Source organism: Martes martes (assembly GCF_963455335.1).
Source record: "Martes martes genome assembly, chromosome: 4".
Lineage (NCBI taxonomy): Eukaryota > Metazoa > Chordata > Mammalia > Carnivora > Mustelidae > Martes > Martes martes.
The window spans coordinates 130,392,246-130,407,675 of NC_137891.1; the positions used below are offsets into that span (position 1 = coordinate 130,392,246).

Here is a 15,430-nt window from a genome sequence, read left to right on the forward strand (position 1 = left end):
GCCAATCTGTATGCCTTTATTTCTTTTTATTGTCTGATTGCTGAGGCTAGGACTTCCAGTACTATGTTGAACTACAGTGGTGAGAGTCGACATTCCTCTCTTCTTCTTGAAAAGCTCTCAGATTTTCCACATTGAGGATAACCTTAACTATGGGTCTTTTTTTGGTATGGCATTCATGATGTTGAGGTGTGTTCCCTCTATTCCTACTTTGTTGAGGGTTTTTATCAAGAAAGGATACTGTATTTTGTCAAATGCCTTTTCTGCGTCTAAAGAGAGGAACATATATTTCTTACACTTTCTTTTATTAGTGTGACATATCACATTGATTGATTTGTGGATGCTGAACCACCCCTACAGCCTGCGAATAAATCCCACTCCGTTATGGTAAATAATCCTTTCAATGTACTGTTGGATCTGTTTAGCTAGTATCTTGTTGAGAAATTTTGGATGTATGTTCTTCAGGCATGTTGGCCTACAATTCTCCTTTTTTAATGGAGTCTTTTTCTGGTTTTGGAATGAAGGTAATGCTGGCCTCATAGAATGAGTTTAGAAGTTTTCCTTCCATTTCAAATTTGGAACAGTTTCAGAACAGGCATTAATTCTTCTTTAATTGTTTGTTAGAATTCCCCTGGAAAGCCATCCAGCCCTGAACTTTTGTTTGTTGGGAGATTTTTGATTGCTGATTCAACATCTTTGCTGGTGGGTCTGTTCAGATTTTCTCTTTCTTCCTGTTTCTGTTTTGGTAATTTATGTGTTTCTAAACATTTATCCATTTCTTCCAGATTGTCTAATTTGTTGGCATATAATTGCTCAAAATATTCTCTTATAATTATTTGTATTTCTTTGTTGTTGTTTGTGATCTCTCTTCTTTCATTAATGATTTCATTCATTTGGGTCTTTCTCTCTCCCTTTCTCTCTCTCTCTCTCTCTGTGATAAGTCTGGCTAGGGGTTTATCAATTTTTTTAATTCTTTCAAAGAACCAGCTTCTAGTTTCATCGATGGAGCATGTGTTAAACCACAGATTCCTGAGCACTACCCCTGGAGATTCTGACTGAAAGGTCTATAGTGGAACCTGAGAGTTACTTTTCTAACAAAGCCCCAGGTGGTGCTGATTAGGAGTCCATACTTTGATACTATGGATGTGGCGCTCTGGAGTTTAAGATGAGGATTTGGATTTTAATGTAGGTGAGATGGAGGACCACTTTAATTAGTTGAAGGACACAATTTGTTTTACTTTTAAAAAAGATCCTTATTTATAGATTAGAGCTATGGTATGTCATTCTAAGGCTGTTGTAAAGATTAAGTGAGATAATGCATGTGCCTACAATTCTAACATGTAAATATGCCTTTCAGATATTTTCACTGCTTTCTTGCCTTACAAGAATTATAAATGAACTTGGAAACTCTTTCATGGAATGTCACATAAATTTTTCTAAATATCAATATATTCCATTTCTATTGTTGTTGTGGTTAATTACTGCAAACTTAGTGACTTAAACAATACTTTATTATAGTTCCAGAAGTCAGAAGTCCAAAATCGTTCTCAATGGGCTAAAGTCAAGGTGTTGGCACTCCTTTCTAGAGGTTCCAGAGGAACATCCACTTCCTTGTGTTTTTCCAGGCTCAAAAGGCCACTGACATTTTTTGGCTGTGGTCCCCTTTTATATTTTCAAAGCTATCAATGGCTGGCTGAATCCTTTTCACTCCATATCACTCTGACCTCTGCTTCTGCCTCCCTCTTCCACATTTAAGGACCCCCGCTATGATTTTGGGCCCACTGGGATAATCCAGGATAATCTTTCTCAAAAAGTCATCTAATTAGCAGTCTTAATTCCCCTTTCCCATGTAAGGCAGCATACGGGCATAAGCTGCTGGGAACTGGACCTGGACATCTGTAGGGGGCCATTATTCTGCCGACTGCCCCTAGTGTGATGAAAATTTCAGTGTCCTCTGTTTGCATGTTGGTGCTGCCTTCCATTGAGCACCTCCTTTTCTTCCTCATTGCTGATGGCTATTTTAGTCTCAGGATAAAAGTAGCATCACCAACAAAAAGTTCTCTGAAATTAAAATACCCCTTCATCTGTCCTGCTGCTAGATTCATAGGTTCTGAGGTTTGTCTGTCTCCAGTTTAATAGGACCTATGGTGCTTTGAGTTGTTTTTTTTTACTAAATTTGGTCTTTAAGTGTTTGGAACCAGAAAACAAAACAAAACAAAACAACACAAAATTTCTTATTTCTGTTGCTCCTTTGGGAAAAATAAAATAACGTAAACCCCACACATTTACCCAAGCATAACAAAGCTTACTTAAATCACAAAGTCCACCTCCCTGCCTGTCTCAGCCTTTCTGTTGGACTGACTGTGGCTGACAGCGGAGAGGGCCTCCTGCTTTCCCTAGTGAAGCAGAAAGCCGCATCTTGAATCCTGACGGTCTGTGTAAGTCAGTGATCACACCCTTGATGTTACCTTTCATTTCAACAGCTCTCTTGGCTCCACTTGCTCTGAGCAGTTTTAATTTCCTGCCAGCACAGTGGCACAATTTGCTGGCATTTTCTTTGGGATGCTTTTCATCAAGAGCCTAATGAGTGCCTGGGTTCTGGCTGATGATAAGCATGAGGCTGCCAGGGAAATGCCAAGAGGCCCCTCGGCTCTGGAAGGCATCTCCGCCTGATTTCCCACCTCCTGCTAACTGTGGGCTGAGGCGCACACGCACGGGAAATTCTTCACTGCTATCATTGCTCTGACAAACTACCAAAGTATATGCAAAGAAACCTGAAAACCATTAAGGCCCGGTTCCCTGATACTTGGTCACAAGGAGTTAAGCAGAAAAATGCCCTGGTGGAACTCACTAAATGGACTTGCTGAGGCAAACTCCTGATAATGGATATACCCAGATAACCAAGGCACACTAATGGAACACATCCAGAGATAATCAAACTTCCACTAATTAAATAAAATGTTTTCCCATATCTAAGAATTTACTATCTACATCCAAGTATTTCACCCCAAACAGGAGGTTGCTATGTTATTAGCCTAATGCAGTTATAATAATGCTTTGCACTTTCAGAGGATTAGAGCCCATGGAGGTTTTGTCAGCTTGGAGTGTCTTTCATTTCCTGCATTCCACCCTTCAAGTCTGTCTGTATTACTCAAATTCCATACTTTCCCTTTAGTTCATCATCTTCTTCTTTTCCTTTCCTTATACTTGGAGTGATTCCTCCCAACTCCAAACCTCCTTGCTTTTAACTTTCTGCATATCTTTATTTTATAACCTAGATTGTTCTTTAAGGCTACAATCCATCCAAAGGGCTGTTACATAGACAGCTTAGTATGTATATCATGGTCATATATACAACAGAGGATCCAAAATTATTCAAGAAGGAAAAGGACACATTTTACTATATCCCTATAAGGGTATCTCTCTGACCCCACCATTTTGTCTTAGGAACAATGAATGCTGTTTACTGCTATGAAATATTACTTTAATAGCAGAAGAAAACTTGCTATGAAAATTATTTTAATTACTAGGTCTGAAGATTAATAGTAAATGACACTAGTACTAAGATCTTCTCCCTGATGCTGTGACTCTGAGGCCCTCTGGGTCTAAGGTAGAGAACATAGGGATTAGGTCTTGATTACATAAGCCAAGGGATTCCTATTGACCTCACATGTTCAAAATGCCTAGGTTATCAAAGTAGCAGTCTCAGCCCTTCTTTGTACATACCTAAAGGAGGAAGCTTTCACAGCAATTATATAGCTGAGACTTGGCTCAATATTTTGCTACCTCCCCTTCCCATGATTTTTTTTTAAATTTTTTAAAAGATTTTTATTTATTTATTTATTTATTTATTTGACACAGAGAGAGATCACAAGTAGGCAGAGAGGCAGGCAGAGAGAGAGGAGGAAGCAGGCTCCCTGCTGAGCAGAGAGCCCGATGTGGGGCTCGATCCCAGGACCCTGGGATCATGACCTGAGCCGAAGGCAGAGGCTTTAACCCACTGAGCCCCCAGGTGCCCCACCCCTTCCCATCATTTTAAAAAGTCACTTTCCAAATGCACTGAAAAGTGGGATCAAGGATGGCTCCTGAAGTTTGCTCTTCCTTCTGCCAAACTTGGCCCACACATTATCGTTTAAATAAGAGACAAGAAAAATTCAAGACTTGCTATATCTTCTCATCCCTTAAATCCAAAAGATAGTTTCATAAGAAAGGGTACACACATCCCTCTTCCCCCATATTCTTGTCTGTTAATCACCAAATCACCAGAACCAAACAAGAACGCCACCAGTCCTTCTTTACCTTGAGATAAGAACCCACAATCATTAACGTTTTTGACAAAAGAACTGTATAAACCAAGTTATTTAGCATTCTTCTTTCCCTCTTTTCTCTCCTTCCCATTTGGCTTTTCTTTTCCCATTAGAGATCAGCTCAAGTAACATCTTCCCAGGGAAGCCCTCCATGACTTCTCGATTTTAAATAGTGTCCTTAAACTTTTTACCTTAAACTTTTTATAGTGTTGGTTTTTCTTTTTGTTTTATTCATGAGAGTTTTTTTCTGATAGTTTCTACTTGTTTTCTTGCTCATGACCCACCTCTTCTGCTAGAAATACAAACTTCCTAAGAACAGGGAAAATTTGTATGTCTAACTCATTGTTTTACCTCAGTTCCTAGCACAGTGTCTACCACATATTGGGTTTGTAATAATTTTTTTTGAATAAATGACTGAAACCAGGTATGAGAAATAATGATGAAATACAAATGCCCCTAATCTTATAATGAATGCTTTCTAGAATAAAAGAAAAAAAATAATGATACAAGTGCTCACATTTTATTTAGCCAAGTTCTAGGAAGGAAAAGGTAGAGGATGCTGTGAATGTGCTATTCATAATAGCGCTATTTTACAGGAAGCTAGAGGGGTCAGGAAAGAGTTCCTTAAGGAACTATCTTTTAAGCTGAACTTGAAAGATAAATATGAATTGATTAAGCAAAAAGGGAACATAAGACTCAGAGGGGAATATTTCACAGTTGCAATGCATAGAAAGAGGAGTTTTATTTAGAACTTACTTTAAAATCATCTGTCTATTAAAATTTAAGTATTAGAACTGTGTAGTTAATAAGAAACCCACAGTATTTAAAGAAATATCTCCAGAGACAACAGAAGAGCAGTGAGTGGCATTCTTGGGAACATCTACCATATTATGATGAACTAGATGCCATTAGTGAGACAGGAAATTGAATGCTATGACTGGGATATCAGCTCATTCTCTAATTCACTTCAATAAACAAGTATTGAGCACCTATTAGGAATCAGTCATTGAATTAGCTTTTTGGAAGACAAAAAATTAATAGCTCAAATGTTTGTTCTCAAAAAGTTTACAATCTGGTAAGGGGCAGAGAGTTTCAATATGCAATGGTAAATACAGAGATAGAGATGCACATATGGTATAATAAACATAAAGAAAGGACATGTATGCTAGCCTGGAACATCAGCGAAGACTTTCCGTAAACTCTGTAAACTGAGTATTGAAAGCTAAGTAGAAATCAGAAATTGAGAGTGGAGTGGGTTAGGGAGAATGAGGGATATCGAGATAGAGAAGACTGTGTGAGAAAAGGCTTGGAAACATGGAATAACATGATACACATGGAGAAGAAGGAGTATATTTGTATTATTATCATGTGAATAGATACTGTTTCACAGGATAATTGTGCACAGATGATAAGTTAATGCATATGAAGTATTTAGAATATGCCTGGCACTGAGAGAACCCCCATTGAGTGTTAGTGATGTAGTGGATTTAATGATGATTGCAGAATGTGGGGTCATTCACATAACAGTGACTGGATATGAGGTTTAAGAAGTAGGAAGGGCATAGGGCATGGGCACAGGGTATGTCATGATAATACATTGTAACTTTTTCAAGAGGTAATAGTGTGCCAGTGAACGATGTTAAGCTGGGGAATGCTATGGCCCTATTTACACCTTGAATACTTCTTCAAAACTACAGTTAGAAAATGGAATCAAAGAAGCTGAAGAAAAAAAAAAGAAAAGAAAAAAAAATGAAGAGTAGTTATGAAGCTATTAAAATGGATCAGGATAAAGATAAGATTATGAACTAAAACAGTGACAGTAAAAATTAGAAAAGAAAGGATGGATTAAAATGTACCTGTGAGGTAAAATGATGAGAACTTTTGGAAAGAGAGATTGAGGGAAAAAAGTCACCAAGCATCAATCCAGATCTCTGACTTCAGTGACTAAGTGGATGGTAATGCCATTAAATTGACAGAATGAATAAGAGATACGGTAGGAGAAACGGACTGATGAGGACAAAAAAGATACTAAGTTCAATTTTGGACTTGTTGAGTTTTACACACTCCTCAGATATCCAAGTAAAAAGATCTAGCATGTCAGCTGGTGTGGTGGTTTGAAAACACGGTCACAAATTCTGACACTTGTCCATAACTGAGGGGGAAAACCCTGCTATTGTGAAGAGACTTGCAAATTTGTGTTGAATTTTAAAATATCATTTTACATATTTGTATGGTACTATACAAATTAGAATAATGGTTTTAAATTACTTTTTAAATATTTTGATTAGTGATTTTCAAAACCTCTTTAACCTTGCTTCAATCCTGAGGTTTAAAAATATATGGTATTACTTGATTCATAAGAAATATAAATACAACAAAACAACACTTTTTTTTTTTTGGTTTGTTTTAAAGATTTATTTATTTATTTGAGAGAGGGACAGAGATGGGGAAGGGGCAAAGGGAGAGAACAGTTAAGCAGCTCCCATTGAGTGTGGAGCCTGACATACGGGCTCGCTCTCATGACCCATGAGATCAGGACGTGAGCCAAAACCAAGTCAGATGCTTAACCAACTGAGCCACCCAGCCCCATAACAACACATGTTTTCTATATTCCAGGTTTGTCCGGTGGTGGTTGGCAGGTATATAAACTCTTCATTAGAGAGTTTATAGACGATGCCCATCATCATATTTCTCATTCTACACTAAAACATGTAAATTAGGAAAGACTGAAATTTGGGACTTATGTGAAGCTTGACTGAACCTTTTTTATGAAGTTAATAATAGTGGATACCATTATTTTTACTGAGAATCTGTTATGTTCCAGACATTTATTTATTTATTTATTTAAATTTATTTATTTGAGAGAGAGAAAGAGAGCATGAGATGGTAGAGGGTCAGAGGGAGAAGTGGACTCCCTGCTCCTCATTTTAAGTCTGAAGATTAAGGCTTAGAGAGGTTAAATGACTTGCCCAAAGTCATTATACAATTAGGATGGAATTTGAACTGAGATCTGATTCTCAGGTGAGGTAGTAAGAGCTTAAATTCTGCAATAAGACAGAACTCTGTTTGGTACCTGCTCTCCACTTAAGAGCTGGGCTGTTTGGGCAAGTGTGATTTGGCAGATTGAAGTCTCAAACTTTTAATCTGTAATAGAAAGGCAATACCATTTTAAAGGATTATGTTGATAATTTAATTATACCTACATTTATATGTATGTGTAATAGGCATGTAATGCATATGTATGCATGTGTAATAGGCATGTAATGAATGTAAGTTTTTTCTACTATCCATTTTAATGTATGGGGCTTTTGTTTTTTTAGTTTCAAATTTTTATTTAAATTCTAGTTAGTTAACATACAGTGCAATATTGGTTTTAGGTGTAGAATTCTGTGTGTGTAGCTTTTTATATTGTTACTAAGTTTCAAAAATATTTTACTGTGTGTAAATGTGTTACCCCCGCCCCCAAATGAAAGTTCTGACCATTCTAATGAGAGTTGGTACTATTCCATTTGCTTACTTTTTAGAGGAGAGAGTAACTAAACATGTAGAATGTAACCAGTACACACAAAATTGCACATAGATTTTGAAATACCATCTAAATCTTTCATTTATTCCTTTTACCCCAGACTGAATTCACTCTAGCACACTAAACTAGGTAACTATACTCTCAATAGGTAAGAATTCAAAATAAAGAAGTTTGGGAATTTATTATCCATTGATGGATATTTATCAAAAATTTAATGAGTCCAGCTCTTCTGCCTTCAACTCCTTCCCAACTCTTATCTTTTAGTTATTTTTTTACTGGTTGAAAACTGTAGAAACTCACAACTGTAAGACTTTATTAGTTTTAGAGAATACACTATAGTATGTTGACTATAAATAATTCACACCATACTACACTTGTCAAAAGGAATGAACAAAGTATATATCATGGTACAGGAGCCTTGATTTTTATTGTTTTTGCTCACTTACTCACTAATTCTCCAACTGCAGCTCCCTGTCACTGTGAATTACAGTCGTTCTGATGTATACAAATATTGTATTCTGCGTAATTACATATTGAGATAGGAGCCTCTGTAAATTACTTTAACTGGTGTCAGTACTGAAGCAAATAAGAAGTTTTAAGTTCTGTTTCTGGTTCGGGTTATTTTCTGACCCTAAACAGCCTGACATAAAGAAGTGCTTTTCTTTGTCAAAGGCAGCCTTTTCAAATCTAACTGCCAGGCACACTATTGAGCTATGTGCTCAATTCTAATTGGCTGAGATCTTTTCAATTTGGCAGTTTCATCTTTAATGCAATGGATGCGAGATTATGTGTAGGTCTTTTCAATGGGTTTTCCATACTGGTGATTAGGGCAGAGGATTTGAACATAAGCAGGCTGCTTGCTATTTCTTCTGGCCAATTTAAATTGATTCATACAAGTCCTTTGTACCCCAGGGAAAGGGCAGAACAAATCCAAGTGAGTGAGACAGCTATCGCTGCTCTCAGATGGAATAGTAGAAAACAAGGTGGGGGGTTGGGGGTAGCCAAGTTGAGGAAGGGAAACACTCTAAATATTGTAAAATTAGAGTTCTGAGTAGTCTAGCAGGGAAATATTGAAACTTAACCAATAGGTTTCTGTGTAGAATCAAGGTCACCAGGAAAATTATTTCCAAGATTGATTTTGATATCTTTAGGTTAAAAGGGCTATGTAAATGGAAACTGTTCTTTATATTTAATCCTGCAGGGAGCCATAGTGAGTAAACTCTTTTCTGAGCTTCCAAAAGAAAGTTGATAACTCTTATAAAACTCTAAAGCATCTCTGAACTGAATGTGTTGTATCAGAACAGCAGAGGGTAAACTAAAAACTTTGTAACAGGTAAAAAATTTTCCTTAGAAGAATGGAGATGGGTGCTATTGAGAAAAATTCCCATTTTCTTTTAAGAGGGTAGAGAAAGAAAGAAAGAAAGAAAGAAAGAAAGAAAGAAAGAAAGAAAGAAAGAAAGAAAGAAAGACTAGGATAAGCTATTTAAATTTGGCACTTCCAAAAGTACTCCTTTTTAAACAGACAGACCCTGGCTATAAGGCTCCCTTCTGGTTTATCTCTTCAAGGAGAGAACAAGGTACAGGATAACCATGATTGGACCATTTCTATAACATCTCTATCCTATAAAGTAGGAACTTCAAATGAAGTTTTAGTGTTTCCTCAACTCCATCTCTAAGTTGCTCAGGAAAATCCTTCGTATGCCACCTCAGTTAATTTGGGGAATCCCTCTCTGAGGGAGAAAGGAAAGCATTTCTTTATTCAAAGAAAACAGGGACAGTGCACTGTTGACAATATTTCAATATTTCAATCTCCCCTGAAACATGAAAACAATGCAACATTTTTCTAGCAAGAGAAAATAACAACAATTTCATTTTGTTGGTTTTGACTTGTTCTGCTCTAGAACATATGCAAAGCATCTGTCTCTTGAGTACTGACATTCAATTTGTTAAAATTCATAGTAATAATGGAATACAACACTGATGCCTAGCACATTAGTTGAACAAATAAGGGTGACAAGTATGGCAGACGTTGCAGAGACCAGTGGGTAAATCCTCTAAGCTAAAAGATTTTTGTTGTTGTCATTTGGTAGAAAATCTTGGGAAATTATACAACGATTCATTGTTTCTTAAAGTGCAGAATTCCATAAAAAGTAAAACTAAAGCCAGTTTTCAACCATCACTCTCAGTCAACTAAAAACAAACAAAGCCAACCCCTGTGAAGAGCTAGCTACAGCAGCTATATCTGAGCTGTCTTCCGGAAGACTAATGCTTTGTAAACAGTCTTTCTCTGAAACTCAAGTTTCTTGAGAGACACTGTCTGAGATTCACATGAATAAATGCAATGTGATGAGTAAGTAGAACTTAGTAAGCCCTCCCGAGGCTTCAGAATATGTAAGATTCTTCAACTGATATTCAAATACAGAACTACCTGGAATTTATTTTATACAAATTGGAAGGTCCTTATACCTAACAGAAATGCATCCAGATATTCATCAAAAGTCATGCACGTGAATGTTAATAGCAAAGGTATTCTTAATAGTCCTCAACTAAAAATTATCCAAATGCCCCCAAGCAGTAGAATGAATAGTGATATAATAACAAAACAGTATGCTATACAATGGGAATGAACAATATACAACTACCTAAAATAATATGAGTGAATCTCACAAATTGTTGGCCGAAAGAAGCCAGACTCAAAAATGTATATACCATGACATTGCACTTGTACAAAGTACAGAGAGAGGCAAAGCTAATCTGTACTCCAAGAAGGCAGTGGGACCCTCTCTGGAGAATGACTGGAAGAAAATGTAAGTGTGGTTTTTGGGTGCTGGCCATATTCAGTTTCTTCATCTGGATGCTGGATATTGGATGTGAGTTCAGTTTGTGACAAATGATCGAGCAATATAATATGCAAATGTGTGTGCATGCACATATGTATTTATACACTACTCAAAAAAGAACATATAACATGATAGGGCTACATCCAACTCATTCCTTACTTTACCATGTCTGTTCACATGTCTCTATTAAAGTAAGTCCTATAATCATTTTCTCACTAGCAGTCTTCAGATCTATATTTTTCTTTCTCTCTATGTGCTTACAACTTGCCTTTTTTAGCTATCAAATTCCATCTCTCTTTTAAAGATTTTATTTATTTATTTGACAGAGAGAGAGGTCACAAGTAGGCAGAGGCAGGCAGAGACAGAGAGGAGAAGCAGGCTCCCCGCTGAGCAGAGGGCCCGACGCGGGGCTCGATCCCAGGACCCTGAGATCATGACCTGAGCTGAAGGCAGAGGCTTAATCCACTGAGCCACCCAGGCAACCCCCCATCTCTCTTTCAATTGATAGAATTTCATGTCTCACTTCAGGCAGAAGATCTTTTAGATCAAATTGGTAGCCTAAGAAATCTTCCACACTTTTTTAGTATGGACATCTAAGATTCTAGCATTTAAAAACAGAACACTTCTTTACACAGTTTAAACATCCTAATAAGACAGCAACAGACAGGCAGCAAAGTTTGATATATTTTATAGTATTTACTTGTAACCCTCCGAGTTCAATGACAATGTATACTTTTCCATTTCACTTGAAAATTTAAACTCCATAGGAGCTTATGCATATATGTAAAGCTTGATGATGAGGTACACTATATCTTAAAACAATGATGAAGTGCTATTTCCCCTTTGGTTATTTCTAGTTTCCTCTCCTTAAAATGTAGACCTCGTTATTGATAATCTCTATTTCTGAACTACTACCATGACCACTGTTACCAGTACTGAAGTACCAATTATTAGTACTTACCATGCGCCAGCCAGTGCTGTAATCAATGTGCATATATTATCTCATTTAATCTTTATAATCTTGTAAGTAGGAGATGCTATTATTCTCATTCTTTCAGAAGAAACTGAAATTCAGCAAGGATAGATGACTTGCCCAAGATCAAAGAACACAGCTTGATTTAAACCTAGGTGTTCTCATATCCAAGTCCAAAGTTTCATTACTTTGAGCTCACGTAAGTTTACACATAGGCACTAATCATTGGTTACCTTACTTTTTCTAGTTCAGGCATTGTTAGCAAGGTCATATGTAACAAATATTCCCTTTCTTCATATTTATTTAATTTGAATCCACATGATAATTCCCCTGTGTAAGAGATAGAGTTTAGCTCTATGTCTACTAAGAAAGTAACTATTATTACTTATCATAATTTTGTTTCTCTATTACCTAGGACTGTTGTAGCTCATTCTATTTTCAAAGTGCCAGTATCTAGAAGGCCTTCAGCTCATCTGAAGCCCTAGAGTCGCCTTCTCTAGTAGTTCTCTATTGACTCTTTGATCAAGTTCCCAAAGACTCAAATACAATCTGCAGAGGAAATGGGAGTGCATAAGTCAAACAAGTAAAATAATTATTAATGCATTGACATAATCTATGCACACAGTTCAATGCATCACTATGGAGAGGCAATGATGAAAAATATACCTTTTTCATAAGCCCACATCAAACATGTCTGCTCATCTTTTTCACCACTAGACCTGCTGGGATCACAAGCTACCAGATTCATATCAGCTCCATTATCCAGTAAGAACTGAACCAGGCGAATGTGACCATGGTAGCAAGCAGAGTGCAATCCTACAATAGAATGAAAGTATGAAAGGAGAAAAGAGGAAAACTAAACCCAAATTTTCAAAAGACAGATATTACCATATCATAGCATTGTTGCCAGAGATACGAAGCAAAGATAGATGTCTTTGATAAAGAATTAATTCTATATTGAGCAAACACAACATACTTTGAGCAAAAGAAGTATCCTATTCTAGTTGATCTAGATAGGTTGCCTTATGTTTAGCTCAATTTTTAGTATTTCTACATGCACTGAAATTACCAAGAACAAATGTTGGCATCTCTATATAAGAACTAAGACCTAAAGCAAGTGTTTTTCTTGAGCAGCAAGAAAAACAGGCAGTGTGTTCAGTCTGATCCTGGTATGGACCATAATAGATTCATCAACTGTAGATAATTTACTGCAATAAAGAAACTGATCAAAAGTCAGTCTGCTTTTTATTGTCACCATGCACCATCAATTCTAAAAGATGTCAGTGATAAAATAATAAAACATCCTTCCTCATTAGGGTTGATAATGCCATCTATTCTTCTATTCACCACTATTCTTGAGCATTGATATGAATCAAAAACTGGTGATGTTTCACCAAAGTCTTACCTGTGTGCCCATCCCTTCCTTGGTGGTTGATGCTTATGACATTTTGATCAAGCAGAAACTTAACCAGGTCAATGCTCTTACCATAGGTACAAGCACTGCAAAAATAAAACAAAAGGAAAAGACTTCTGTTATGAGTTGAATTGTGTGCCCCACAAATTAATGTGTTGAAGCCCTCTTACAATTTCACAATGTGACTGTATTTAAAGGAGTACGATTTAAAGAAGTATTTCAATTAAAATGGAATCATTAGGATGGGCCCTATTTCAACATGACTGTTGTTCTTATAAAAAGGGAAGATTAGTACACAGATGACACAAACTAAGGGACAATCATGTGAAGACAGAACAAAAATGTGGCTGTTTATAAGCCTAGGAGAGAGGCCTCAGAAGAAACCAAATCTGCTGACATCAAGATCTCAGTCTTCTAGTCTCCAGAACTGTGAGAAAATAAATTTCTGGTGTTCAAGCTATCCAGTCTGTTGTACTTTATTATGGCAACCCTAAAAAATGAATACAACTCTGATTCACCCAGGCAATTCTAGATGCTAGTGTGTATTTAAGAGTATTAAAAATACAAAGTAGGGAGGAGGAGGAAATGAGAGAGGAGAAGGAAGTGATAAAATATAAGCACATATAGCAATATAATCCCAAGATTCCCAAATCTGGTCTTTCAAGATAAGAAGTTGTATAAAATTTCTAGTATCTTATTATTAAATATTTCCCATGATATTCTTTTTCATAAAAGGAGGAAAAATATTGCAGGACTTTCATGCATTTTTAGCTACAAGACCTAGGCATTCTGTAGGACAATTGCATGGGGGAACCCAGAAGGGTCCTGAGAGACTTAGGTGATACCTGGACTTGTGATTCGCATCTGAAGTAGCAGGGGGCAGTTTGTGGGACTGAGCCATTAGCCTGTGGGATCTAACACTAACTCCAGGTAGATGGTATCAGAATTGAATTGAATTGTAGGACACATACTTACAGAAAATTGGAGAATTGTTTGGTGTGGGAAAAACTCACCCATGACCAGTGTCAAGTATTTTGGAAGTTAAGTACTGAATTTTGTAGAACAAAACAGATAAACAGTGTGTTTTTCCTTCCAAATTTGGTTCTAGAAGAGGTAGTTCGTTGGGTCTTAATATTTCCACTTCCTGGGATGATGTTGGCAATCTTTTTTCTTTAATAAAATGTCATTATTTTCCTTAAAGAAATACATTATTCATCTAGCTGAACTGTTGTTTCATCTATGAAGTCTTATGAACCAAAGGCTGAGTTCATTGCCATCTCTACTCTTTCTTTGTCATTTCAGACTTTGGCATTTCAGACTTATATTGTGTTATGATAATGGCTACATTTCTGATTACCTTGATACCTTACAACAGAGTTGCTTTAAGAAGGGAAGGGATGGTGTCATCTTAAATGTTCCTACCACTGTCAACACAAGGCAAGTCCTTAATAAGGACATAACACCACACTCTTAATGTTCCATTGTCGGAACTGCCTCATTGATTCTTTTCAAAGCAACCATTTACAGGAATTGATGAGTTCTGAATATATACATGTATACATATACATATATATATGCACACACATATATGTGTGTGTACATGTGTGTACATATGTGTACATGTATATATACATATGAAAATGATAACAGTAATGTATTCAGTGCTTTCTATTGAGTGCAAGGCACTGTAAATTTTACATAAAAAATTTCAGAACCAGAGTGAACTCCTAATGTAAAAGGAGTTTCTTTTATAAATATGTGCTTAAAATGAATAGAATAAAAATATTAATATGTTATTCCTAGTAGCCACAGGCTTATACAAAATAAAACGACTGGATATATACTTTTAACTTGCTTCACTAAACTAGTCATATAGACTGATCTGGAGGTGACAATCATCATTTGATTATAGTTGGTTCCAACTTATGTGCACAGAGTAGCAAGATGTTTTGAAAACTAGCCTGAGGTGTCAGCCTTAACAAGCATGACCTAATGGGGAAAGAGGACACCAGTAACCATTTATATCAATTCTGCCAATTATCCTCTTGGGGAGAAATTCCACTGACCCATTTTGACTGAAAGCATGATCTAAAGAGTTTTTGCGTCTGTTTGGTTACAGAGCATGTAGAACACACACACAATATTTTGGTACTAGAACATGAAGATATATAAGAAGCACAGAATTTGGAATCAGGCGGGTATTTAATACATGATTTCCTAGTCATAGACTCTTTGGCAAGTTACTTAGCTTCTCTGAACCTCAGTTTCTCATCTGCAAAAGAGGAATAATAAATCCTACTTCATTAAATGGTTATAAGGACTAAATGAGATAATGGCATATATTCTGGCATGTACTCACTACTGCATAAATGG

At 36.6% G+C, this 15,430-nt stretch overlaps 1 protein-coding gene across 2 annotated transcripts in view; it reads right to left on the reverse strand.

The window, feature by feature from the left end:
• The window catches only part of LOC308341472 (serine/threonine-protein kinase TNNI3K), a 312,271-nt gene that overhangs the window by 175,467 nt on the left and 121,374 nt on the right, over positions 1 to 15,430 (reverse strand). For both annotated transcript variants that reach the window (XM_080801434.1, XM_080801433.1), the window contains exons 10-11: positions 13,049 to 13,143; positions 12,310 to 12,459 (exon numbers count right to left, since the gene is read on the reverse strand). In XM_080801434.1, the coding sequence (XP_080657560.1) occupies positions 12,310 to 12,459; positions 13,049 to 13,143 (245 nt within the window). The remainder of the gene's footprint in view (positions 1 to 12,309; positions 12,460 to 13,048; positions 13,144 to 15,430) is intronic.